Source organism: Notamacropus eugenii, chromosome 7 (assembly GCF_028372415.1).
Source record: "Notamacropus eugenii isolate mMacEug1 chromosome 7, mMacEug1.pri_v2, whole genome shotgun sequence".
NCBI classification, from domain to species: Eukaryota; Metazoa; Chordata; class Mammalia; order Diprotodontia; family Macropodidae; genus Notamacropus; species Notamacropus eugenii.
In genome coordinates this window covers 54,218,717-54,246,439 of record NC_092878.1, presented here as the reverse complement: position 1 = coordinate 54,246,439, position 27,723 = coordinate 54,218,717, and the positions used below count along the sequence as shown (strand labels likewise).

At 51.2% G+C, this 27,723-nt stretch overlaps 2 protein-coding genes across 11 annotated transcripts in view; one reads left to right on the top strand and one right to left on the bottom strand.

Annotated features, from left to right (window-relative positions):
- Window positions 1-1,509: 1,509 nt before the first annotated feature.
- Window positions 1,510-23,188, top strand: MAP1A (microtubule associated protein 1A). 3 transcript variants are annotated; one of them, XM_072624730.1, is made up of 8 exons: window positions 1,510-1,741; window positions 2,561-2,662; window positions 12,384-12,466; window positions 12,726-12,866; window positions 13,099-20,285; window positions 20,382-20,902; window positions 21,046-21,266; window positions 21,487-23,188. In XM_072624730.1, the coding sequence occupies exons 1-8, from the start codon at window positions 1,510-1,512 to the stop codon at window positions 21,640-21,642; spliced, it is 8,643 nt and encodes a 2,880-aa protein (XP_072480831.1). In that variant the 3' UTR covers window positions 21,643-23,188. The 3 variants fall into 3 exon arrangements, with proteins under 3 accessions (XP_072480831.1, XP_072480830.1, XP_072480833.1); XM_072624729.1 differs by having other exon boundaries at window positions 13,099-20,902; XM_072624732.1 differs by lacking the exons at window positions 1,510-1,741; window positions 2,561-2,662 and adding an exon at window positions 8,392-8,472 and having other exon boundaries at window positions 13,099-20,902.
- A 926-nt stretch (window positions 23,189-24,114) lies between these two features.
- PPIP5K1 (diphosphoinositol pentakisphosphate kinase 1) overlaps window positions 24,115-27,723 on the bottom strand; it is a 44,037-nt gene continuing 40,428 nt past the window's right edge. For all 8 annotated transcript variants that reach the window (XM_072624775.1, XM_072624771.1, XM_072624773.1 and 5 more), the window contains one exon: window positions 24,115-26,027. In XM_072624775.1, the coding sequence (XP_072480876.1) occupies window positions 25,219-26,027 (809 nt within the window). In that variant the 3' untranslated portion in view covers window positions 24,115-25,218. The remainder of the gene's footprint in view (window positions 26,028-27,723) is intronic.

Genomic DNA, 27,723 nt, shown 5'->3' with positions numbered 1-27,723 from the left:
CAGCCTGATTGCAGTGCTAGATGACTGGTTTACTACATAGCTACTAGCTGAAAACAAGTCCACTATTTTGCCATCTAGGTATTGACAAAAACGCTTTTACTCCCATGGATATGATGACTGATTGCTCTGTCATAAAACTAAGGTTTTATAATTAAAATGATGATAAAAAACATCACTTTTTAAAAACTTACTTCATTGATATAGATCACCATTGATGCCCCATGTAAAAAGGACTATTCTAAGGGTCAACTGGGTAAGAGTTAACCTGAGGAAAGGCATATCCTAAGGATGTAAAATCTTTTTATTAAACCACTGGTCACCTTGCTTTGACCTTTCCAGGGGTCAAGGAAATCTGATACAGAGTCCATTTTTTTTTTAGTAGCAATATGAAATAGAGATTTGTGACTTCCTAGACAATGCCTTTTTTGTGTTGCGTTGTGCTTTTCTCGCCAGAGATGCTTAAGTTCAAAATAAAAATAAAAAGAAATGCTGTATAATCCATCTAATCAATCAAGGTCCCCCTCCCTCTCAAAATGTCAGACACATGGGACAGAAAAAGAGTACCACTGCCATTTGCTGAGTCCCTGAGGATTATCTCCCACTGGATAAACCCTTGGTGAGAGTCTCCTTGGGCAGCTGAGCTATCCACAGACCTGAATCAGAATGAGCGTGCTAAGAGAGGGAGAAAGGAGGGGAAGAAGATAGGACATGGAGTGAGAGAGCAGAGAAACAAGTCTGTTCCAGTCCATCACACCTCACTGCTGGGGACCTCCAGAGGTCACCTCTCCTCTCCTCCCGCAGTCCCCAGCTCAGAGGTCTCTGCACCCCCTCCCCCACCGTCTGGAGACGTCTGCAGGGAAAGGTCTTTCCCGGATCATATCCAAGTCCCCCTCCCTGCAGTCTGAGCTCACGCCCTGGTGTCCGGCTTCTCCTGAGGGACAGGAGAACGACCGGCCACCCTCCCCTCCATCACAATGTCCCCCTAGAGGTCTGGGCACGGAGGGGAGGGGCGGGAAGGGGAGACCCTGCTCAGGGCAGGGGTGGGAGGGCTGGGAAGCAGGTGTCGCACGCCTCTGGCTGGCAGGGCTGAGACGCTAGCCCAGGGTAGGATGGCAGGGATCAGGCCTAGCACGCAGCCGGACCCCGGACCCTGGCCTTTGGGTCCCTTACCTCCCTCCGCCCCTGCCTTGTGCCTCAGCCCAGGTCCAGCCGCTGCAGGTTCGAGTGAGGCAGGTGGGAGAGGAGGAGGGGGGAAGGGAGCTGGGGGGGAGGGGAATCCTGGGGCGGGGGGAGAAGGGAGGAAGGTACCCGCCCCTGCGCAGACAGAGCCCCGCGGCCTCACACTGCCAGGTCTTCAGACCAGAGCTTCGGCCCCGCCCCTGCAGTGTCGGGGCCCCGCCCCCTGACGGGATTCGGCCAATGAGCGGCCGCCCCCGTAGCCCTTTAAGAGCCGCGCGCTCTCCGCGCCGCAGCCTGGCTCTAGCCGGCCTGGGCTCCAGCGAGGTTTCCATGGAGACCGAGGCCGGGCCCGGGAGGCCCGCCGGCGTTGCCATGGAGACGGCTCCCGGGCTGGGGCTCTGCAGCCCCGGCGCGCGGTTGGTTCAGAGCCCCGGGGAGGTGCCGCGCGAGGCCGGGGTGGCGGCCGCACGCTGGGACCCGCGGAAGCACTCCTTGCTCATCGTGATCGGAGACATCGGCACCGAGAGTCAGCTTCGGGCCGTTCGCGTCCACCTGGAGCAAGGTGAGAACCAGGTGCCTCCTCCGCCCTGTAGCTAGCCCTGCCCGCCTGGCCCGGCCCGTACGTCTGCCTCCTCCATCTCTCACCTCCGCATCCCCGGCATCCCTCCGTGCCCTGTACCTTCTGCGTCCTACACATCCCGGCTTCCCCCCTGCGTTAACCGCACCTGGCCCCCCATGCCCCGCCGTCCCGCAGTCTCCAGCGGCTCCGCCCTCCGCGCGCGGCGTCCCGCAGTGTCTCAGGACCGCAATCTTTGCATTTCCCTTTCTGGAAGTTTTGAAGGGGGTGCCGCTCCCAGGTCCCCAGCAAACCCCCTCAGCGGTGGCCCCTGGGGGTGGGGGAACGCCAGGCTCTTTTCAGTCGCCTCCGACGGGTCTCTGAGCCTTTGGGAGCCAAGGGGCCAGCTAGGGGCCAGGACAGGACTTCTGGGGCCTGTGGCGCAGCACTGCAGAGGCAGCCCCTGCGGGGGACTCAGGCTGTGTGCGATGGAGCAGACCAGCAGAGCCCAGAACCCCAAACGTCTGAAGGATCGGACAGCAAAGGGAAGACACAATTGGGCTGTTTGGTTCTTACAGCGCTAAGAAAACTTTCATAGAAAACTCTCAGATAGAAGCTCATTCTTCACAAAGTTTAGGGCACCCTGAAAGTGAGGACAGACAGCAGACACGCTTCTTAGCTTTGCAGAGATACCAGGGAAGCTGATCTCTGCTGCTGTGTTCTCACCCCTTCTGCATGCCTTGGGGCCCTCTCCCTTCCTGCACCTGCTACTTCTCAAACCTTGACCGTGTTGACCCTATGCCTCTCTCTCTTTTTGTCTCTCAGGGATTCTTTCATGGAACATCGACTTATCCGCCTGCAACCTGAATCAGCAGCTGAGACTCTTTATTACCCGGCACTTAGCCCACTTCTCCTCAGAGGTCAAAGGTCAGGTCCATCTGCAATTGTCTATATCCTTTGGGTGAGGACTGGAGAGATGGGTAGGATGTGGGACCTCAGGCCAGAAAGGGTTGGGCCTTCTGGGAATTCCAGGATCTTTGAAACTGATGGGGTGGAGCCCAGGGCTTTATTGGGGAGGTTGGGGAAGGAGAAGTGGAGGGCAATGGAAATCTGACTCAGCCAGAAGAGAAGGATCATTGGGTGACAAATGTTAGCATGACGTCCTATATGTAGGAGTTGGCTACTTCTCCAGCTTAAAAAAAAAAAAATTTACCATGCAGAACCTGCTCTTCTCCTCCTACTTTCCTCTTCTCTTTCTTCTACTTTCCTTCTTCAGATCTCCCAATGTCACTCCCCATGCCTTTGCTCAGTACTTTTCTTGTGCTCACTCACAGTCCATCTACCAGTCAGTCAGTCAACAACCATTGATTAAGTGTTTACCATGTGCCAGTCACTATCTTAAGTACTTTGGATATAAAGAAAGGTAAAAATAGTCCCTGCTTCCAACCAGTTTCCTTGTTCCTTGTTTATGGACTTTATTGGTTCAGCTCCTTTCAGGGTTGAGTCCTAGGAACCAAGAGTGAGGAAGATCTCATGGGTCTTGAGTGAATCAGAGGTTCTTAGGCCCATTTTATAGGGCCAGTCACATCATGTGGGGAAAGCTTACTCATAGAACAAAAGTAAGAGGTTGCAGTTTCTTGACTTCTTGGGTTGGAGTTAGTGTTAGAGACTTCAGAAAGCATAATCTTAGGAACTCTGATTCTTGGGTACAAAAGCATTTTCAGAGATTCCTAGGAGACCTCTAGGCCTAGGCTATGAGGAGACTGGGGTCAATGGTGCAATCCCAAGACAAAGCACAGAGAGTCATAGCTTACAAGAAGCATGAGTAAGCACATTATTGGTAAATTATTGGCAATTGAGTTCAAGTAGCTCTAGCTTCACAGGTATGCAACATCAATTGCACAATCCCTTCATTTGATTATAAAAATTATCTAGCGTGTAGATTATGCAAAAAACTCCCCCTCCTTTTCTTCCCTTTTCTATTCTTTGCTCCTGTTACCTATTACCTCTAGAAATAGTGCTTTTTTCCTCCCCCTCTTTTTCTTTTTTCCTAATCTTTCCTCCTACTACCTGCTCCCTGATACCTCCAGAGATAGTGCTGGAAAAGAGAGAGAAGAAGGTTAATATAGTCTAATTCCCCATTACTTCCATATGGATTGTCTATTTGGTGGATTATCTGCAGCAATTATTTTAAATCCCAGACGGACCTCCCTTGGACATCCAGCATACTTTGGGGTCATCTAGTCCCTTGCTGACAGATGTTGCAAGCTTGGGGAGTGACAACTAATTTTCATGCCAGGCTAAATAAGCAAAACATGACTAGGTAAATTTGTCTTCTAAAAATAAAACAATGTTACCCTCTGCATTAGATTATCTATACCATCACTTCCTCCATTAGCATTGATTTTAAAAAAAAGTGATTTATCACTTTTTACTGCCTTAGCCCTGACAAAAACTGGATAGCAGAAGAGAAGAGTAAGCTGACACCAGAACTGAGATTTGGGGTTCTCCCTCCATCTTAATTATCCATGATTAACTATCATTCCCTTATGATTGTGAAGATGCAATAATAATACATCATCATAATTTACTTTTGCGTGTTGCTTTACTTTTCACAAAAAGCTTTCACACATAGCGTTTCCTTTTAACTTCTCAAAAATCCGATGGAATAGGCAGGCATTACTATCCCCATTTTACAAATGAGGAAACTGAAATTGAAGTTCTAAATTGCCCAGGGTCACAGAACTAAGGATTAGAACCCTGATCTTCTGAATCAAAAGTAGGCTGTGTTGAAGGAAAGCAAAAGAAAATCAGATCAGAATTTAAACCAAACAATTGAATCATACTTTTAAGTCAGGACACAGAAAACAGAGGAACACCAAGAATATCACAGTCACACTCAGATACTTTCAGATGAAAATGCAGATACTCAACCCAGCCCAGGTTTCTTCAACCACAGGCTGTGTCATGGGAATTGGGCTCATATATCCCAGGATCAAAGCTTTTCTCTCTCTCTTTTAGAAAGTTCCAGTGTACTGGTACTATTTTAGACATCAACATTTGTTTGGTGGCAGATCGATGTCCGTCAGGATAGGGGTGGGGTGTCCTGGAGAATTTCCAGAAAAAAAAAAAAAGACACTGCTGAAGACTGTCCCAGACTGTTTCCCCTCCTCCCTCCTCCAAGCCAAACACTTTCAAATAGCAATAGAGATACACACTACATCCTCACCAGCTGTCTCAGAGATACCAGCCAGGCCAGAGCAGCTGTAAACACTTCTGGGATGTGTGTGGCAAAGCAAGGTACAGATACAGTCATAGAAATAGAAGAAACCCTGTTAATCATCTCATCCAGCCTCCTCCTTTTTCAGATGAGGATAGTGAGCTCTAGAATGGAGAATTGTCTTACTCAAGGTCACAGAGTGAAAGTTATTGGCCCAACCAGGACTAATATGCTATGACATTTGTGTATTGCTTTCAATTTATAAATCATTCTGTATTATCTCATTTGAACCTCACAATAACCCCATGAGGTGGGAATATATATATATATATTTATATATATAAATTATTGTTGAGGGAACTAAAACCCAGAGGGGTTAAGGGACTGGCCCAGGGTCACACAGCTAAATGTGGATGAAGAAGATTCACATTCAGGTCTTCCTGAACCCAAGGCAAGGTCTCTCCAAGGTACCACACTACCCTTCAACACTGTGCTCTCTGTCTGATCCCCTGTGCTTATCCCACAGAAGTCCTGATCCTTTTCCCTGCCTTCCTCTCCCCACAAGGCCATGGCACACCCCTGTTCCAAGGAACTGCTAAAAAGGATGGAAGTTCTTCCAGGAATAGAATAAGGAAATAACATCTCCTTGTCCATACTGCCCTTGGGAAGAGTGGTCTTCTCTAAGAAAGAAACAACATCCACCTGCTTGATGCCTTCTGGGGGTCAGAGAATGTCATGGTTGTCCCAGAGGATAAGTCTGGCTTTGCAGAACATACAGCCATAAATGGTTACCTGACACCTGTCCCTTCAGAGCCTTGATGAATGAATTCATAGGATGATGATCCTGAGATGAATTCGTAGGATCATAGCTTTAGAACTGGAAGAGACCCTAGAAGTCATCTAGTCCAAGGCCCTAATTTTACAGAGGAGGAATCTGAGAGCCCAGTGATTTTCCCAAGGTTACACAGGTAAAATGAAAAGACCAGGGTTGAAATCTCGATTTTTGGGCACAAATCTAAAGCACTCTTTCCTTTGCAAAGCAATAGATTGTTTAGTCTTATTAGCACAAACCCAGAACCAAATAAGAGTCATGGGAGCCGCAAGGTCTAAGCTGTTGGCTGACAAAGTGGAGGGCCAAAGGGTGCTGACTTGCCCCTTTGGAATCACTGGACTCACCCCAGGCCTTTCCGGACCCCTCTGCAGTATTCTCTCCTTCCCTTTAAAAGGAAATAGAATAATGTGCTTTTTAAAAATTGTGCTTAAGCAGGCATATGTCCTCATCAGTCTATGGGCTTTGCTCTCCTCTCTTCGAAATGTCACTCCCCAGACAGGCCAGGGGCGCAGTGGGTGGGTGGAAGCAGAAGGAGAGCTACAGGAAAGCTATTGTCAGAGCTGAAGCTGGGTCCCCAGAGTATCCCCCCTCATTCGTTTCTCAACACAAGGTCCCTAGAGCTATGTACGAATGGAGCGGGGAGTGGGTAGAAAATGCTTTTTAAACGCCATCAGGGAATAGGCATGGAGGATTGGTGGAGAGGGCGTTTCTTGCTTTCATTCCTGTTGCGGGTGGTAAGAAGCCAGCCTAGCCAGCCTTTTGCCTTAACTTTCCATGTTTTACCTTCTTAACCACGCCCTTACCCGCTTCTACTCCCCCTCTGTACTGGGGTTGGGGGGAGAAGTTCACCCCACCCTGGTACTGTGGCTATGTTACATCCCTGGATCCGAACGGTAACCCCTCCCCCTTAGTAGGGTACTCCGTGACTCAGCTCCTCCTTTTACTGCATAGCTAAGAGGGGGATGGGAGATGCTGGCTGTCCAGGACCAGGAACTGATTCGTTTTCTCTGACCTTCTAGTGCTTGCTCTCTGAGGGCCGGGTGATGAGATTTTTGGAATGAGGTGACACAGTAGAGTGGAAGGCAGCAAAGAGGGTGGGGAGATGATGCAGGGGAAATGGGTACAGTTACTGGGATAGGCTGGGAAGGAGGAATGATGGACGGAAACGGGAGGAAATAGCTTAGTGAAGAGCCTGAAGACTTTGCAATTAACATTCAATAAGCTTTCACCCTGACTGCTTTGAGCATTTCACTAAATGTGAGACAGGGAAAGGACCACAGGGATACAGAGACTTGAGGAGGGTAGTTTAGGGAGCAAGACACCAAGAATTCAGAGACAGACCTAGAGAGAGAAAGACAGGGAGTGATTTCTCCCCCCTCCTCCATTTTCTCATTAATATCAGAAAATTTGTGTCATTTTTAAGTGAATGGAAAGAATACATCTTAATGCATAACTTAGGTGAACCATTGACTTAAGGTAAAAGAAGTTTGAGAAGTGAGTGGAAGAGTGGTTAGAAAGTTGATGGGAAGTTAGGATGCTTCAGGTTTCAAATCTCTCCTCTTGACTTCTCGGTACTCTCAGACAACTCTCCAAGACCATAGTTGCAGATGAGTGGTGGATCTCCATTAATGAAGAGAGTTTCCAGACTGGGTACTTTCTTGATCTTAGGCAAGTTAGTTAAGCTCCCGGAGCCTCAGTTTCCCCACTTGTAAATTGAAGGGATGATGGCCTTCAACTTTGGTGCATGACCTTGTGATTAAATCACAGATCCAGAGAGCCCCACCAAAAAACTGACTTGGGTTTGACTTCCCCAGGAATTCTCACAGAGGGCACAGCTTCTTTCTTCACACCCAGTAACTGGAGAATAATTAATCTTGGAGGAACTCTAGAACATTTCCTTGGCCTTATTTGTATCAGACTTCACAGAGTGTTGTCCTTATGCCCCATCAAAAGGAAAACTTTAAGCCCCTGCTTTAAGATGGGCCTTATTTTGATTCACTCCTTAGTTCAGCTACAGGTTCAGGTCTAGAGTAAGCTTCATGAAGTTTTGCCCTCTCACTGCCTCTCCCGCTGCCCAATGTTCCCCTTGGCTCTGGTTCTTTTCCTCCCCATCCTTCTTGACTTTCTCCATCTTCTTTGTCTCTTGCTCCTCCTGGGACCTGGGGAGTGCTCCCTTGAACATACCAAGGGTAGAGCAGATGGTGCTTGACAGAATGGGGGAAGGGACAGTCAACTCTAGCTTCTTTGTGTCCCCCACCCCACCCCACCATCTCCATGCCTAGCAGAAAGTCTATTAAAGCCTATTAAAGTTCAACAAATATGTCTTAATTCACAGTATTGGAGAGAAACTCATGCTGGGAGAGTTGGGGTGAGGGAACAGGTTGTATCTCCTGCTTCTTTACGGTCCCTAGTTTTTCCCCAGATTTCTTTCCCTCAGTATCATCCCAAAGAGAAGTGGAGGCACATAAGCAGCTCTAAAACAGAGTGGAATGTAGTGAGGGTGAGGAAAGAGTTAAGACTCTAGTGCATCGTCATGGATCCAGCCCCCCATCCCCGCCCTGATCCCGCCTACCTCCCCCCAACCAGTCAAGCCCTCCCCCCCCCAAAGTGCTGCAGACTCCTGCCTGCTGCTGGTTGGGGCCGAAGCCACCCGCCTCCATGAGGGCCCCCCTCCCACACCCCAGGGTAGGAGCTGGACTGGAGGAGGGGAGGGAGGGGAGGGCTAGGGATGGGGGAACGGTGGGCACTGGAGGAAAGGCTAAAGAGAAAGTGGGGAATGGGCGAGGGGAGGACAAAGTGGGGATGAATAATTTGGGACTCTGGATCCTAGGGGTGGGGTAGCAGACAGGCCCAAGGATGGTCAGAAGAGGGAGGAATTCAAGGGTGGGAGGCCAGGGAGGACCAGCACTGGGGCAGGGAAGCAGTCCAGTCTGTCTGTGACAGCCCTGATATAGACCGGGTGGAGCTGTGGGGCTGAGTCTGAGAATGTTGCATGATGATCCTAATACTTAATTCAGGACCCTCACTCCTTGTGCCTCCACCCCTCTACCTCATCCCTTAGCAGCTGGGATGACATAGACATGGAGGGCAGAATCTTTGGTGTAAAGGGACGGAATTTTTGGGGGGTGGGGGGCAAAGGCTGGTATAGGGAATGTGTCTTAGTGGGAGGGTCCCTGAGCCTCAGCTGCCAGATTTCCCAGCTGCTTGGGGCGGTGGGGGTGGGGGCAAGGAGGGAGTGGAGATGGCATTGCAATGGGCTTCTGCATGGGAGGGAATACTGTGGGAATGTTGGGGGGGCAACTGCGGGAGGGGGGTCATTGAAACGTGGCAGTTGCGTCTTCCAGGACAGACTAGTTTGTAACCGTTATCCTTTACTGTCAGTCAATGCCAGCCCCAGGCTTCTAGAAACCCCTTTCCCTTGCATCCCCTGAGGCCCTGCCCCTAGACTGGCTGGAACCATGGTTGAGATTGGGAGCCTCACCCTTCCCATCAGCCATCCTCACTCTCCCAGACTGAGCCCTTGGGGTTTCCAGGCCAAACCTTTTCTATGATGTCCCTGTAGCCCCCTCCTCATCGTTGCTTTTCATTCCCAAAGTGAGGGTCCTTGCTTTGAGGGGCATGCTCTGTTCCTGTTTCTCCCACACACTCCTACCCCTCACCCCACCCCCTCTTGCAGAGACAGCCAAGAAAATGACTTGTCATGGTGTGGGGGGGAGGGGGGAGGGGGGGGAGGAGAGAGAGGAGGAGCCGAAGCTGAACACACACACACACACACACACACACACACACACACACACACACACACACTCACTCACATACATAGACACTGCGGCACACTGCAGCTGCTGGAGCCATCCCCCACACACACCCGGCCTTACTGCGGAGCCACCTGCCTCCTCCACTGCCCTGGCTCAGCACCCCGCCCCCACTTCCTACCCAGAAAAGGGCCCCTATATCCCTGAGCAAGGGAAGCGATTAGGGAGCCTTTCCTAAGGGAAGAGGAAGAATGGGGTGAGGTCCTGTACCCTAGGCCCCTCACTCCAGTGAAAGGAGTTAAGGGAAAAGGGGAGAGAGATCAGGACCCTATGGAAGTATGGGGGCAGGGAGGTAGACAAATCATGTGTTTAGTAGCTGGCACTCTAGGCATGATGGAGACAGAATTAAAAGGGAAGGGGTCTTAGGAACAGAGGGCTAGACTCACTTACAGAGGAACAGCAGAATAAAGGGGAGGAGGGTTCAGATTGATTTCTTAGGGCCAAATAGGAATGCTGAAGTGCGGTGCCAACCAGATTGTTTAGTTTTAATCTTTCTGATTGGAATGTATGCCTTTGGGGTGGGGGGAGACGGGACAGGGACTCAGGCTCTTTCCGTCAAGATAAGTTATGGCTGACCTCTCATCTCCCAACCCAACCCCAGACCCACCTTTTACTCCCAGACCAGCTCCCCATCAGCTATTGACTATTGATCTCTCACCAAGTCCCCTTCTTCCTTTTAAGATTCTTTATTCCTAAATCATATTGGATTTTCTACCCCTTCCATATATCTCTGGATTGCCCACCCTTCCCTCCTTTCAGTTTGGTCTTGATATCAATATTTTTCTTCCACACTCCTTCCAAATTACATCTTGTGGTTTGGGGTCAGATGCATCTTTCTCAGGAATGCCCTTATTCCAGAGCACCCTAGCGTGGGGAGCTGGAGAGGGAGGGCACGAGGGACCCAGGACTAAGAATTATCAGGCAGAGGCTAGGATCCCACCTTTACATCCCCTCCCAACTTAGTCATGTGATAACTCTTCTGCTACCTTGAAATATATGATTAAAAGGCCAAGGATAAGCAAGGGGGTGCTGGCTCTTTATTCATCTGCCTGACTCACCACCTGATTTTTCTATCCCTGGTTTGATTTCCTGCTAAGATTCCAAGAAATGAGATAGGATATGAATTTGGAAATGGGCATGGGGGGAGGGAGGAACTGGACCATTTCCTTTCTTTCCTTGGGTATCTCTCCAACCCTTCTCTGCATACTCTGCTTTCTGTACCTGGACTCAGGGAATGTAGCTAGGGGAAGGTCAGAGGTGGGAAAGGGGAATCACAGAATCACAAAATTTTGGAACTAAAAGAACCTTTAGAGATCATGTGGTTCCTGTCCTCTAGTTTTACAGGTGAGGAGACTGCATTCAGAGGTTAAATGATTTTTCCAAGGTCATACTGCTCTTTCAGGGGCAAAATCAGCACTTAAACTCAGGTCTCCTAATTCCTAGTCCAGAGAATTTTTCAGTTTACCACAATGCCTTCTCAGATCACTCCTGCCAGGATTCTCAGGGAGGTTGTATCAAACAGGGACTCTTAGGGGTTTCAGAAAGTCATACAGCACAGGAAAGCTCTGAGACTCTGCTTGGTGCTTGGTATTTATTATGATTTGGGGTATCCAGTAACCCACAGAACAGAGTAAGGGAGTAGAGCTATCTTTCTATTTCTGAACTGTCAAACTTTGGGAGATAGATACTATGGACTTCTCTGAGCCTTTCTAAAAAGAAGACTGGAAGTGGAGTAAGGGTGGGGAGAGAGGAGGGAAGCCCTGGGCACTGCTTAGAAGATACCATCTACCCAATCCTAACCCCACTGAAGGTATTAAAGTCCATGGGAGGATACAACTGATGGTACAGAAGCCAAGTGAGGATCACAGTCTTGGGGGACCTCCCAGCTGAGTCCCCTACCCCCAGGCAGCACCAGGAGCACAGGGCTCGAGTTGGACAAAGGCTTCTTGTCAACCAGAGTCAGAGGCAGGAGTCGCAGTAGACAAAGCACTGGGGTGGGAGGATAGAGGGGGAGGAATGGGAGTATGCCTGGGTAACTAGAGGAGGAAGCAGATAACCAGTTTGAAGAGGGGAACCAGAAGAGAGATGGGGTGGCAGTCCCTGAAAAGGCTAGAAATGATTAATAATAGTAATAACTAACAATAGTATTTCTAGAACACCTACTGTGAACCATGCACTATGTTGAACAGCTCTCTCACTTTCTTTTATCTGTAAAACGGGACGATGATAGCACCTGTCTCCCACGGTTATTGTGAAGATCAAACGAGATGATCATTATTTATAAAACCCTTAACAGTGTCTGACACATAGTGAGTACTCTATAAATGTGTAGATAGCTGTTTTTTTTTAATGTGTGTCAAATATGTTGATCCCTTTACAAATGTTATCTCATTTAATCCTCACAACAACGTTGGGGGATAGAGGCTATCGTTATCTATAATTTACAGCTGAAGAAACTGAGTCAGTATTTGGTAAATGTCTAAAACCAGATTTCCACTGAAGTCTTCCTGAATTCACTCCCAGTACTCTATCCACTCTACCACCTTGCTGCTTCTAGGAGAGGAAGGTCCAGCATACTATACTCTTGATCCAGTCAGCCTCTTTTCTTCCCCAAATTCTCATGTGCCCTAGTATCCCCCTCCTTCCAGCCCTGCCCTTCCAACCTCCACCACGCTTTCATCAAGTCAGTCATTTATCTTTTCATTTAATCAGTCCTGTATCACCTCTTCCCACCTTATTCTGCCCCACTCCATTTCACAAATGCTTCTCTCTCTATCACAGGCCAACGGACCCTTTGTCATCAAAGTGAGACCCTCGAGACAGTCATCCTGGTAAACCCCAATGCAGGGAGCATCAGCTCTGAGGTGAGGCAGCAGCCCAGTGCTTTTTGTTCTGAACACTGAGATACCCTCTCTCCCTACCACATGGCTGAGAGTCACCATACTTGACCCCCAGTTCTCTTTTCCATCATCTTGGCATCCTCCTTCCAGAGGTACCATACCAATCCCAGGCTCATCCTAAAGTATATGTACATGAAGGGAACTAGGGCATCACCCTACAGGACAGAACAAGGTGAAGAGAAAAGGACAGTTGTCTTTTTGTCCATTTCTCACCTCTTTCTAGGTTTACTCCCTCCTTAGCAGCCCATCAGCTCACAAGCTCCTGATCTTAAGTGGACAGAGTTCAGAGCCTGGTGGGGACCTCATCCTACAGAGCGGCACCTACTCCTACCAGAACTTTGCCCAGGTCCTTCATAATCCAGAGGTAAGCTTCATTTTGGAATTTTGGGTAAGGGAACCTAAAAGCAAGCAATCCTAGGGAACTGGGGACTGAAAAGGAAGGAGGGCCATGGAAGATGTTAAAAGGTTCTTAAGTTAGAGCCCTCAACTTTGGGAAGGACGAGGGTGGGAACCCTGGTTAGAAGTGGAATGAAACACCCAGAGCAGAGTAGATCAGATCCAGTGACCTTGATTGGGTTTTTATCCTATTCCTTTAGGTTGCACAACTCCTCAGCAACAGAGACCCCAGTATTCAGGCTTTCCTCACTGTGTCGTGCTTGGGTGAGGGTGACTGGAGCCGCCTGGGCCAATACAGCTCCCAGGAAACCTTGCACCTTCGGCTAAACCCAGAACCCACGTTGCCCACCATGGATGGTGTGGCTGAGTTCGCAGAATATGTCTCTGAGACTGTGGATGTGCCATCTCCCTTTGACCTGCTGGAGCCCCCCACTTCTGGAGGCTTCCTCAAACTTTCCAAGCCCTGTTGCTACATCTTCCCTGGTGGACGAGGGGACTCTGCTCTCTTTGCTGTCAATGGTTTCAACATCCTAGTGGATGGTGGTTCCGACCGGAAGTCCTGCTTCTGGAAACTGGTGAGGCACCTTGATCGCATTGACTCAGTCCTGCTCACTCACATAGGTGCAGATAACCTGCCCGGCATCAATGGGCTGTTGCAGCGCAAGGTGGCAGAGCAGGAGGAGGAACAGTCCCAAGGCTCCAGCAGCTACAGCGACTGGGTCAAGAATCTCATTTCCCCTGAGCTTGGGGTGGTCTTCTTCAATGTCCCGGACAAGCTGCGCCTGCCTGATGCTGCCCGAAAAGCCAAGCGGAGCATCGAGGAGGCGTGCCTGACCCTGCAGCACCTGAACCGTTTGGGCATCCAGGCAGAGCCATTGTACCGGGTGGTCAGCAACACCATCGAGCCACTGACCCTCTTCCACAAAATGGGTGTGGGCCGGCTGGATATGTACGTTCTCAATCCTGTCAAGGACAGCAAGGAAATGCAATTCCTTATGCAAAAGTGGGCAGGCAACAGCAAGGCCAAGACTGGCATCGTGCTGGCCAACGGAAAGGAGGGTGAGATCTCGGTGCCCTACCTCACTTCCATCACTGCCCTGGTGGTCTGGCTACCAGCCAGTCCCACAGAGAAGATCGTACGGGTGCTTTTCCCGGGGAATGCCCCCCAGAACAAGATCCTAGAGGGGCTAGAGAAGCTTCGTCACCTGGACTTCCTCCGCTATCCCGTGGCCACACAGAAAGACCTGGCCTCTGGCTCCGTACCAGCTAACCTGAAGCCCAGTAAGATCAAACAGCGGGCCGACAGCAGAGAGAGCCTCAAAGCATCTGCCAAGCCCGCTGTGGGTAAACTGGCCAAACGGGAGGAGGTGCCTGAGGAAGGGGTAAAGGAGGCCCGGTCGGAGCTGGCCAAGGAGCTAGCCAAGAGCGAGAAGAAGGCAAAGGAGCCCCCAGAGAAACCTCCAGAGAAGGCAGCCAAGACTGAGAGGGTCCGAACTGAGTCCAGTGAAGTACTGAAGGCTGAGAAGAGGAAGCTAATCAAAGATAAGACGGGGAAGAAACACCTGAAGGAGAAGGTGTCAAAACTGGAAGAGAAAAAGGACAAGGAGAAGAAAGAGATAAAGAAGGAAAGGAAGGAGATCAAGAAGGAGGAGGGAAAGAAGGAAGAGAAAAAGGATACTAAGAAGGAGGATAAGAAGAAAGATGCTAAGCCAGAACCCAAGAAATTTTCTAAGCCAGACCTGAAACCCTTCACTCCTGAGGTACGAAAGACACTGTACAAAGCTAAGGTCCCAGGCAGAGTCAAGACAGAAAAGAGTCGGGCAGTCCGTGAGAAGGAGGTCTCCCTGGAACCCCGGACCCCTCCAGCACCACCACCAGTAGTCACTGCGCCGAGAGAGCTGGTCTTATCCTCACCGGAAGACCTCACCAGGGACTTTGAGGAGATGAAGCGTGAAGAGAGTGTTTTGCTCGAGCACAAGGACAGTGACCTGGAAGTGAGACCACAGCCTCCTGAAACCAGGGAAGAAGGGCTTCCCAGCATGGCCAGTTTGGATGCTGCACCTTCTGGCCCAGGTCCGGATCAGCTCGAGGCTGTGAAAGGAGAGAAAGAGGCTGCCCCAGAAACCCCCGAAGGACCTACCTGCATTGCTGGGAGCGCCAGTTCTTGGACCAAAAAAGAGGAGGGTGAAGACACTGAGGAGGGCCAGGACGGGAAGCAAAGAGAAGCTGAGAGGTTTCTAGAAGGAACAGACGCCAGAGAGGAGAGCGAACCAGAGACAAAGGAGGACGTCATTGAAAAAGCTGAGCTAGAAGAGATGGAAGAAGTACATCCATCAGATGGAGAGGAGGAAGAAGAGGAGGAGACAAAGGCTGAGGGTTTCTACCCAAAGCACCACATGCAGGAATCCTTGAAGGTCACCTCACAGGGCAGGGAGGCCCTTGGGGGTCGGGAACTGGGGCCCCAGGGTAAGGCCCCTGAGAAGGAGACCTCCTCATTCCTCAGCAGCCTAGCTACTCCAGCAGGAGCCACAGAGCATGTCTCCTATATACAGGATGAAACCATCCCTGGCTACTCAGAAACAGAGCAGACCATCTCAGATGAAGAGATTCATGATGAGCCTGAGGAGCGCCCTGCCCCATCCAGGTTTCCTCCAGGTACCTATGACCTCTCAGGACCCGAGGCTCCCAGCTCCTTTGAGACTAGCCAGCCCATTGATAGTACTGTACCTTCTACCCCTGCCAAGGGCTATGGGCCCCCAGAGACAGAACTCCTCACTTACCCTCCTAACATGGTGTCTGCCCCCTTGGCTGAAGAAGAACACGTGTCCTCAGCCACTTCTATCACTGAGTGTGACAAACTGTCTTCCTTTGCCACGTCAGTGGCTGAAGACCAGTCAGTAGCCTCACTCACAGCTCCCCAGACTGAAGAGACAGGCAAGAGTTCCTTGCTGCTGGACACGGTCACTAGCATCCCTTCCTCTCGCACTGAAGCTACTCAGGGCCTAGACTATGTACCATCTGCTGGTACCATCTCTCCCACCTCCTCCCTGGAGGAAGACAAAGGCTTCAAGTCTCCACCCTGTGAGGATTTCCCAGTGCCCAGTGAGATGGAGAGGAAGGGAGAAGTCCCAGGAAAAGGCTTGCCTGGAGAAGGAGCTGCAGAAGAGGAGGAGGGAGAAGAGACTCCTAGTGTGGAGCTGTCGCAGAAACTGCAGGATCATTATGAGTCCCCACTCTTTGACACTCCTGGATCCACTCTCCACTCAGGGGAACCAATTCTTGGGGAACCAGAGGAGCGCTGCTTCAGTCCTGATGACAGTACAGTCAAGATGGCATCACCTCCCCCATCCGGCCCACCCAGTGCTGCCCACACACCATTCCACCAGTCCCCAGTGGAGGATAAGGCTGAGCCTCAGGACTTCGATGAAGCAGTTTCCTGGGGAGAGGTTGGTCGCACACCAGGAGTTGGCAAGGAGGACAGTTCTAAGGAAAAGCCCAAATCAGAAACAGTAGAAACAGAACCAGAAAAGGAGAAGGAGCACACCTCAGCTCTTGAGAGTCCTGTCACCCAAGAAACGGCTGTGAGCAGAATCCCAGAGATGCCAGAACAGGACAAAGCTGCCATCTTAGAGACTGTGGAGGCTCCAGAGAGCCCAGCCCTGATTCCTAGTGCAGAAACCCTTCCTAGAGATCTGGGGGCTTCACTCCAAGAGGCAGACAGGATCCAAAAAGATGAACCACCCCAGGTTTCTAGCAGAATTCCCTCACCAGAAGATGCTGAGTCTCTTTCAATACCCAAGGCAGTCTCCCCAGACTCTGCCAGCAAAGGACCTGCTTCACAGTCTCCCCAAGGCTTAGCAGAACATGACCTACCCAAGGACCACTGGCCAGAAGTCTCCCCTGAGGATACCAGGTCCCTTTCTCTCTCAGAAGAGAGTCCTAGCAAGGAGACCTCTCTAGACATCTCCTCCAAACAACTGTCACCAGACAGTCTAGGTACTCTCCAGTTTGGGGATCTGAGTCAAGAAAAGGAGGACAGAGCACCTCAAGCCCTGACTGAGCACACCATTCACCACCTGGCCCCTGCATCTGACCATCCAGCCACAGGGCTTCCTCTCACAGAAACATCCCCAGCACTCACCGCTCAGATCCATGTCACAGATGACAGCCCCAGTAGAGAGACATCTGCCAGTGGCTCCTCTCAAGCTGAGGTACCAAGAGACTTGAAACTTTCTCCCGAAATGACCCCAGACCCTGGGCAGGACACTATGATCCTGGACAGCTCTCTCACTAAAGGCCCTAAGCTCCCTCAGAGCCCAGTTGTGAAAGACACAGCCCCAGGGTGGGAAGGTGAGGCCCTAGGGCAGCATGATAAGACCCTGGAGCAGAAGAGAAAATCCCCAGAACCAAAGGATGAGGCTCTGGAGCAGTATGAGACCTTTAAAGAGAAGGGCAAGTTCCTGGAGGAAAAGGATGAGGCCCTGGTAGAAAAGAGCAGGGACCTGGAGGAGCTTAAGGCCCAGGAGAAGGCCAAGATCCTGAAAGAGGAGGACAGAGCCTTGGAAGGAGACAGGGACTTAGAGCAAAAGATCCCAGGGGGGGAGGACAGAGCCCCAAAAGAAAAGGACGAGGTCCCAGAAGACAAAGTCCTAAAGCAGGGGGATGAATCACCAGACAAGGCCCCAGAGCAGGTGAAAACACAGGAAGAAAATGGGGTTCTAGCAGAGAAAGACAAGGCCCTGGAGCAGAAAGAGGAGACTTTGGAGGATGAAACCCTAGAGAAGACCAAGGCCTCTATCTGGGAATACAAGTCCGAAGAGCAAGAGGAGAAATGCTGGAGGGAACAGGAAGGTGTGAGCAGGGAATGGCAGGGCCCGGCCCCAACCAGGGAGCCTCCTGCTGGAGAGCAGAAAGAACCTGCTCCAAGGTGGGAAGAAGACAGGCGCTGGCAAGAACCAGAGGACAAGGCGGCGGATGAGGAGACATACTGGAGGGAGCTGAGTTGTGACAGGAAGGTCTGGTTCCCACATGAACTGGACAGGGCCCCAGGTCAAGGGGCCCGACCCCGGTACAGTGAGGAGCGGGAGAGCACTTTCTTAGATGAGGGAGCCGATGATGAGCAAGAGGTGCTCCCTCTGGATCACACACCCAGGAGCCCCTGGATCCCAGATTATAAGAGTTTCCAGGAGGCATCACCACAGGGTGAGCTGGAGATGGAGCGCTGGCTCTCAGAGTCCCCTACTGGACTTCCACCAAAGGAGGAGAGGGTAACTCGCTCCCCTTTTGAGATCATTTCCCCTCCAGCTTCCCCACCTGAGCTAGCTGGGCAGATGGGTTGCTCAGGCCTGGATCGTGCTGTGGCTTCTTCAGTCCCAGAGCCCAAACCCATGCCCATCACTCATAAAGAACCTACTACACCTTCCTGGCTGGCTGAGATCCCCCCATGGGTCCCCAAAGACCGGCCAGTCCCCCCAGCACCTCTTTCCCCTGCTCCAGTCCCCCCCACGCCTGCCCCAGAACCACACCCTCCTGCCCCTTTCTCTTGGGGTATGGCTGAGTATGATAGTGTGGTAGCTGCAGTGCAGGAGGGAGCTGCAGAGTTGGAAGGAGGGCCATATTCACCCCTCGGAAAAGACTATCGAAAGATTGAAGGAGAGGGAGAAGGTGGAAAGGAGGATGGGACTTCTGACAGAGCCCCTCCAAGCTCAGAGGTTTCCGAAGCCAGGGAGAGCTCCAAAGCCCAGGAGTCTGAACCCACAGAACCAGAGCAGAGGGAGCCCACTCCGTACCCTGAGGACAGGAGCTTTCAGTATGCAGATATCTATGAGCAGGTGCTTCTGTCTGGCTTCAGTTCCGCTTGTCCAACCAGGGAGCCCCCACTGGGTGCAGTGGGGGACTGGCCCCCCCGAATCTCAGCCAAGGAAGAGGCAGCTGGCCGGCATACCCCTGCAGAAAAGGAGCTGTCATCTCCAGTCTCTCCTAAAGACCGGAGTGCAGACATAGCCTTCCACTATGCAACATTTCCTGGACAGGGTGCACTGAGGCAGGAAATCGAGCATGAGCAGGGTCTGGAGCCCAGTCCCATCCCTCCAGCTGTGCCTCCCCGAGCTGCTGCTCCGAGCAAAGCCCTTAGTCCCCTTCCTGATGGAAACATCCTGAGCTGCAGACCAGAAGGGGTAACCCTGTCCCCAAAGGAGTCAAGTAGAGGACAGGCAGAATGTTGGGATGAACATGCCAGTGACTCTGAGCTGGAGAAGGGGGCTCGAGAGCCATCAGAGAAGGAAGCCCGGCCCTTAAGTCCCCCCTCCCCTACCCCTGCTGAGCCTTCTGTCCCCAAGGCTGGCTCTGAGGTGCCTAGTAGTACTTCTTCAGGCTCACCCCCTGCCCCAGCACGGCCTAGCCTGGACTTTCCCGCCTCAGCCTTTGGTTTCTCTTCATTGCAGCCATCTGCCCCACAGTTGCCCTCCCCAGCTGAGCCTCGATCGGCACCCTGTGGCTCCCTTGCCTTCTCTGGGGATCGTGCGCTAGCTCTGGCCCCAGGACCCCCAACAAGGGCACGGCATGATGAGTACCTGGAAGTGACCAAGGCACCTAGCCTAGACTCCTCACTACCCCAGCTTCCATCCCCCACCTCTCCTGGGGCTCCTCTCCTGTCCAATTTGCCCCGGCCTGCTTCACCGGCCCTTTCGGAGGGCTCCTCATCTGAGGCCACCACTCCCGTCATCACCAGTGTGGCTGAGAGCTTCCCCCTAAGCTTGGCAGCCGGGGAAATGGAAACAGAAGCAGAACCAGGAGGCAGAAGTCTCTGGGACCTAACCGCACTGAGCCCAGCCCCTCCAGCCACCCTGAGCCCTGCCCCTCCAGCCACACTGAGCCCTGCCCCTCCAGCCACACTGAGCCCTGCCCCTCCAGCCCCACTGAGCCCTGCCCCTGCCCCCAGCCTGCCTGGGGACATTGATGATGGCACCTTGCCCTGCCGTCTGGAGTGCTCTGGAGCAGTCACCAAAGCACTGGGATCCTGCTCAAGCCCATCCAGGGATTGTGCAGCTAATGGCCCTACTGAGGCCAGCCCCAGTCCCCCAGGGCTCCCCACAGCCAAAGAAGTTGAAGAGAAAGCCGAGCTTCGCCCAGACTGGGAATGTGGAGGCTGGCCCGAAGGAGCAGAGAAGTGCGCCCGGCCAGCCACACTGCTAACTCCAGAACGACCCTTGTGTCCAGGAGGATCCATGAGGAGCAGGCCTAGCAGTGCCTCCCCTGAGCCAGAATCTGGGCCTCAAGGATGTGCTGCTGAGTCTTGGCCTGGCTGTGGAGAACTGTCCCCATCTTTTCTCAACCCCTCCCTTCCCAGGGCCATTGATGATAGTGATCTGTCCACAGAAGAGGCACGGTTAGTTGGGCGAGGGGGACGACGCAGGGTGGGGGGGCCAGGAGGCGTGGGGGGGCCAGGCCCTGTGGCTGATGAGACACCTCCCACTTCTGCTAGTGATTCGGGTTCCTCACAGTCAGACTCAGATGTCCCCCCAGAGACTGAGGAGTGTCCCTCCATCACAGCTGAGGCAGCGCTGGACTCAGATGAAGATGGTGACTTCCTACCCGTGGACAAAGCTGGGGGAGTCAGTGGGGCACACCATCCCCGCCCTGTCCATGACCCACCCCCAGCTCCCCAACCTGACCCTCACCCACCCCCTCCACGCCCTGACGTGTGCATGGCTGACCCTGAGGGTCTAAGTACAGAGGCAGGGCGGGCTGAGCGGCTTCGGGAGAAGGAGAAGGAGAAGGGGCGGAGTGGGCGAAGGGCCCTAGGTAGGGCCAAGCCAGCCTCCCCTGCCAGGCGTCTGGATCTTCGGGGCAAACGCTCTCCCACTCCTGGGAAGGGCCCCACTGAACGCACCTCCCGAGTCCCACCTCGGCCCCGCGCCACTTCAGGCCAGGTACCATCAGAAGAAAAGGACGGACACAACATTCTGACCAAAGGACTGGTCAATGGGCTCAAGACTGGTTCAAGTAAGTAGCAAAGACAAAAAGAGAGTTTGCTGCGTGAAAGAAGGTGGTGGGATAGCAGATGTGGAGTGAGTGAGAAGGGAGAGGTGGGCCCTGCTCTTGCTCCTCTTCGTTAGAACCAAATTCTGACATTTCTTTACCTACAGCTGCCACGGGCCAGAAGGGCGGCTCTGGCCCTCCAGTGTACGTGGACCTTGCGTACATCCCCAATCATTGCAGTGGCAAAACTGCTGACCTTGACTTCTTCCGCCGTGTGCGGGCAGCTTACTATGTGGTCAGTGGGAATGACCCTGCCAATGGAGAGCCCAGCAGGGCTGTCCTGGATGCACTGCTGGAGGGCAAGGCACAGTGGGGAGAGAATCTGCAGGTGAGTGCAAGTGGGAGCTGGCAAAGAGGGGTAAACCCTAGTTGTGATCAACTGTCTGAAGCAGAGATAAAACATAATCTGAATCTTTCTGGGGACCTTTGGGGGGGAGAAAAATCACTGGATTTGGGAGGATACAGAGATTTCCCCCATCCTTTCCCCTATATCCATTCTTAGACATCACCCTTGGCATGTTTCTCCTCCCAACCCTGTCCCCATGCAGGTAACTTTGATCCCTACTCATGACACAGAAGTGACCCGGGAATGGTACCAGCAGACACACGAGCAGCAGCAGCAGCTGAATGTCCTCGTCCTGGCCAGCAGCAGCACTGTGGTCATGCAGGACGAGTCCTTCCCCGCCTGCAAGATCGAGTTCTGAAGGGACCACTTTCCCCTCCCTTTCATACCCCTTTCCCCAGCTTTTCCAGAGAATGGCTGAGGCTGAGTCCTTTGGGAGTGGGGGGCTATGGAGGCTGAATGGGACAAGATGCTTGGGTTCTGGGGGCTATGTTGAGTGGGAGGCATCATTCCTCCTTTCCCCTCACCCCCACTATACACAATGCCTCCTTCCCCTTTATCCACAGGCCTGAGAGAGGTCTCAGAACCAAAGGATTTCCCCAGAACCAAAGGGAGCAGGGAAGTGGGGTAGGCACAAAGTGGGGACAGGGGAAGGTCACTTGCTGCCTGGGAACCTTGGAGTAACTCACTTTCTTCTAGTACTGTCAAAGGCTGGAATAGAGGGGTGGGAATAAGTACAAGGACCCAGGGTTCTCATGGAGAGTTCTGTCTTCTAGCATCAACAAAGATCACTCCCCACTCCTGGGGGACCTCCCTATCTCAAAAGTATTTATTTTGCCTCCCAGGATTTCCAATTATAATTTATTATATGACCTGGGACATAATACTGTCAATTAAATGCCCAGAGCTACAACTCTGTCTCCTACCCCCTTGCACCCTCCAATTCTGGCAGGACTTGGGGGTGTCTTGCTGCTACCCTGCTCCCAGGATTCCTTCACATCTGAATGTCTCAATCCAAAACTTGAAGCTCTTTTGACCAATGGGCCGAACTGGGCAAGAGGGGAGGTTCTACTTTCCCCTGTCAGCCTCTGCTCCTCATCAGTAGGCAACAAAGGCTGGGATCTTGTCTCCAATCCCATTTATATGCCAAGGGCCTAATGCCCAGGCCAGGCCTGTTGGGCAGCACAGAGGATGAGGGAGGAACCAGACCAGCCCAATCCCAGAGCTCTCCCAAGTCCCCAGACTCCATGGCATATTCCCTCCCATGCTACTGCCCAAACCTTTCCTGCTTGGCTTCTATGCATGTGGCCATCTATGCTGGCCTGGTGTGTAATGGGTGAAAAAATGCCGCTGCCTGAACCCTAACATTTGACACCCCAACATTGTGCAATACCCCCAACATTTCCAACACCTTACTGCCATCCTGTAGCTGAGATGGGGATACCTACTTCCTCCCTAGCCCAGAGTTGTCAGAAATTACAGTTGGGAGGTGGAAGCCATAGCAGAGGAAGAGCGGGATGGGGGAGGTGGGGAGTGCAGGGGAGAAGCTCATCCCTGCAGGATCAAAATAGTCTGAACATGGCACCTTAGAAAGAGAGATATTCCCCCTCCCCCAGAAAGTCCATGTGTTGCCCTGCCAGTCCGCTGCCAGATTGTGAGGCCCAGGCCCTGACACAGTTGGTTGAATGGGCTCAGCTCCTACCCCGAAGGGAAGAAACCACAATCCGTTCTTTTCCTTGCACCCTCCCCTTGCTGCTCTGCTCTTCATCCCTGCCCACCCTCCCTTCCCTGGCCCCCCACATGCTCATCTTCCCACTGTTGTAAAGGAGCCACCTCGAACATTAACAATAAACCAACTTTGTGGCAGTTCCCACCCGGGCTGGCCAGGCTCTTGTTGACTTCACGTACTGCTTGGTCCACGGAGTTGTTTCTCTCTCTCTGCTCCTCCCACTGCTGCCCCTTCTCCCAAGGGAACTTAGATCTCATAAGATTCACCATAGCTTCAAACGAGGGTAACCAGAAGCTTCGAAAGGACCATGGATGTGTTAGGGGAGGTATGGGATGTCCCTGTGTCCCACTGCTGGTTTCTGAGAATATGCAGGAAAGCTTAAGCACAGAAAACAAAGAGTTCATGGGTGAGAAAAGCAGTCAGTGACAATTTAGGGAGGATGCCTAAGCAAGGAATTTAGAGTCCAGAAAGCAGAGACTGATGGTTAATAACTAGGTTTACAGAGTAATTGTAGGGCCCCTCACTGTCTACAAGACCCAGAATCAACTATGGTTCATATCCCACCATAAAAATTCATACCTGTAAGCAGACTATGATAAAAAGGGGAGCTGAGTAGGGTCCCCAGCAAAGCTGATTGTACGGGCCTGTTGCATGTGGTCAGGTTCCAAAGGGTGGAGAAAGAGAAGTTGCAACTGTCTTGGGAACAGTATGTATACTTGGATTGGAGGAGGTAGCAAAAAGGGCACAGCTTCTCCCCAAAATGTTCCTGTAAGACTCACAACCAAGTTCAGGGATGATGATCCAGAATAGGGTGACTCCACAAGTCTAGTAAGAAACCCAGGGTTCTAGTGCCTCAGATAGCCATGCCCTCCTTCCCTCCTTGCCCTCCTCCTGCCCTTCCCTGACCCCCACCCCCTTAGTCAAACTCCTCCAGGTTTCCCCAGGTCAGCTGGTCCACAGGGATCTCCTAAAAGAGCTGCCACCATTTTGCTTTCTACTCCACTTCTATCCAATTGCACTAGTTATCAAGAATACTGAATCTTACACCAGTTACCACTCACCCAGCTACACATGCTAGCATGCTCACTTAGGCCATCACACCACTGAAGTCATTATTTCATATTTATTGAGCACTCACAATGTTCTTGCCCTCACCCAACCCAAATGACTTTATCTCCCTTCCCTCCCCCCACCCCCCACCATCTTTGGGAAAAGCTTCACAATCACACCTGGTCCTAAGGACACAGAGAAGCAAGGATGAACCTCATAGGGACCCTAGAGTGCTTGGTCCCCTTGGGCCCAGCCCTGGCCTCACTACAGAAATATATATATATGTATATACACACACACACACGTACATACACGTGCGCGCACGCACACACGCACACACACACATATATATATATATATTAAATCTTTGCTCCTGTCTGTACAATAGTGATCTCTTCCAATTGCTTAAAATAAAACCTGATTCTCTCCACTACAGACGCCCCCCCCCCCCACACTAAGCCAAGATACCCCTCGGCAGGTGGCCAAGGGTCCCCTGAAGGCAAGATACCCCTAAAGCAGCTTTAAGTGGTTACTCTTAAATCTTTAGAGCAGTCTGATACCCATCCTATGCCAGAGCTGTCGTCCAGGTGGATAGGAGGGGGGCACTTGGGGATAATATGGGAATATCTATAGCCCAATTTCAGTATCAGGGGACACCCAGGATGGTTAATTGGGGAATGGGATCTTCTTTCCCTCTCCCAATTTGATTGGCCATCCTGAACCTGCCCAAGGAACACTGAGTAGACCTCTTGAATGCCCATGGGGCCCAAGGGACCTTAGGAGGTTATTCACCCTTTGCTGGGCATTAGCCAGAATCCAGAGCCCTCACTTGGGATCCCTTCTCTTATATGTGGTGGTCCTCAATTGTCTTTAACAACCAAAGGACATTTCATTCAACTCCCAGTTACCAGAACCCTCTGGCCTATTCTGAGGAGTTGAGGACACGAATTAGGCAACCAGACCCAAGGGACACTTAGCAGAGTTGGCTCCATACCAGTCCAGCTCTTGCCCCAATAATACACCTCTTAATGAGGAGAAAGGTTGCTTCCTCAGAGCCCTCTGATTGGAGCCAAGGCCTGTAACTGGCAGGTGAGGTGGCCAGCAGAATTGCTGCTGGTTCAAATGACTGGTGCAATGTGACCATGAATGGCAGAGTGCTTAGTCATGTGGTGCTGGTGGGAAGGGAGACTGCTGGTTGAAGGTCAGGGATTGGTCTGGGTCATTAGACAGGTGCTGGTCTGGAAGAATATTCTTTCCAAATAGCTTATCAACCTCCTTAGTACCCTCCTGGATTGACTGGTCAACCTCTTCAAGACTATCTTGAGATAACAAGTCAGCTTTCTCAGGAGCCTCCTGGGACAGCTGCTCAACCTCCTTACTACCCTCTTGGGTTGTCTGGTCAATCTCCTCATCAGCCTCCTGCGTGTTCTGGTCAACCTCCTTATCAGCTTCTTGGTTTGGCTGGTCAATCGCCTCACTAGCTTCCTGGCTTGGCTGGTCAACCTCCTCAGGAATCTTCTGGGATGTGAAGCCAACTTCAGAGGTTTCCTTTGAAAGTGGGTCAATATTCACAATAATCTCTTCAGAGGGCTGACCAGCTTGGATAGAGCCCTCCAGAGATGGCTGGTTGACCTCAGAGACTCCCTGAGTCAGCTGCTCAACTTTCATCAGAACCTCTTGGGATGCCTGGACTACCTCTTCAGGCAGGGCTTCCTGTAACAGCTGGCCACCCTCCACAGGCATTTCCTGAGATGGCTGAATGATTTTGGAGGGCTCTTTCTCCATGTTTGTGGTCTCTTTGTCCCCAGCCTCAGGGATCTCCTGAGGCTGCCCATGACTCTGATGCTCCTCACTCACTTGAGAACTCAGGTTAGGACGGTCACTGAAGCCAAAATGGGAGCCACCATCTACTGAAGTAGGGGAAGAGGGGCCAGCACTAGACACAGTGCTAGAGGGACCACTGCTATCTGTAAAGCAAAGCAAAGGGACTGAGTCAGGATAGCCAGAGGACTAAGCACCACCCTATACATGTAGCTAGAACTGCCAGACTGGGTGGGCCAGTGCCAGTCTTTCTCCAGGGGAAGAGTGGGCCCTAAAGCTCAGGGGTCTGAACTCTAACTTCTCAGAAATAATATTTGGTATGTTTATCTTTTATTGCCCTATTAAACTGTAAACTCAATGACAGCAAAGACCATGTTGTGTTTAAACTCCACAGCTCTCCTAAGAGCCTAGTATAGTGCACTCAACACAGCAGGCACTATAGAAATATTTCTTAATAGCTTGGTGAAGGAATGAAACAGGTCAGAGATAAGTTAAGAACATATAATTTTCAGGGGCTTGGCACCAAGAGAAGGGGTCAAGGCAGGTGCAAGACTATCATGAGACACCCCAAAGCTTAGAATGGGAATGTTTAAGACCATATAGGAAAGTGCCTTCAAATGAGATATTTGTAAAGCACTCAGCACAGTGCCTGATATATAGGTACTTCATAAATGCTTGTTCCCCCCCCCCCCCACCTCCCAATCCCTCCTCAACCCTGGATGAACCTGCAAAGCCTAGGGCAGCTGTAGAATGCAAATGTGTCACAAGCAAGGCTGGAGGTCCCCACGCAGGTACAACAATGTGTAAAGATACATTCCCATGTCTGTATATGTATATATATTTTATATAGAAATGTGCACATATGTACATGTGTTTATAATCATATATAACTCACATATGAAATCACCTATATTGGAGAGAACAGATAGAACCCTGCAACTTAAGGTTTAAAAAGTACTTTCCTCACAACAATCCTGTAATACAAGGAAGCATGTTTTAGGAGAGACTTTCCTCTCTCCCAGATCTGGAAGCAGTGCCAACCCAAATGTGCCCTGAGTTGGATTCTGAGGAGCTTGTTCAAACATCCACCCTCTCTCTCACACATGAACGGAATGAAGTGAGAAAGAAGAACTGATCCTGGGAATCAGAAGTGTGCTGCACCAATCATGCCAATCTGTGATTAGATTTTACTTATTCTGGGCAAAGAGATACACATTCAGTTGCAAAGAAAGGAATTAAAAAAATACAACTTGGCAAGTGACCTGTGTTAGGTTGAATTCTGATCTGAGATGATGGGAATACTGCAACCGTTTTGGATTCCTTTGAATTTCCTTTGGTGAAGGGAGAGGAAAGTTAGCTAAAGTAAAAAAGGTGGAGAACTACAGCCCAATGTGCCATCAGGAAGCTTCCAGACTGACTGAGAATTAGGTAAGTGCCAAAGCTGGTCAAATAACTAGTCAGGTCAGACTAACCTCATTTCCATTTATTAGGGTTAGCGGATCAGGAGAATGCTAAAGACATGGCATACCTGGATTTCAGCAAAGCTTTGGAGAAAAGTCATTTATGCTCCTTAGGGACAAGATTGAGAGATGTGTATACTTATGCAGATTCATAAATAGCAGAGTGATTAGGCCCAGAGAGTGTTAATTAATGTCCTGAAGTTAACTTTGGAGGTTCAGAGGAGTCTTAAATGGAGTGCCCCAGGGACCTGTTCTTGGCACTTCTCTACTCAATATTTTTTCATTGGTGACTGGGGGAAAGGCATGCTTTATCAAATTTACAGATAACAACAAGTTGGGGGAGGGACCAAGCCTAGCTCCAAAAAGACATTAACTGGCTAGA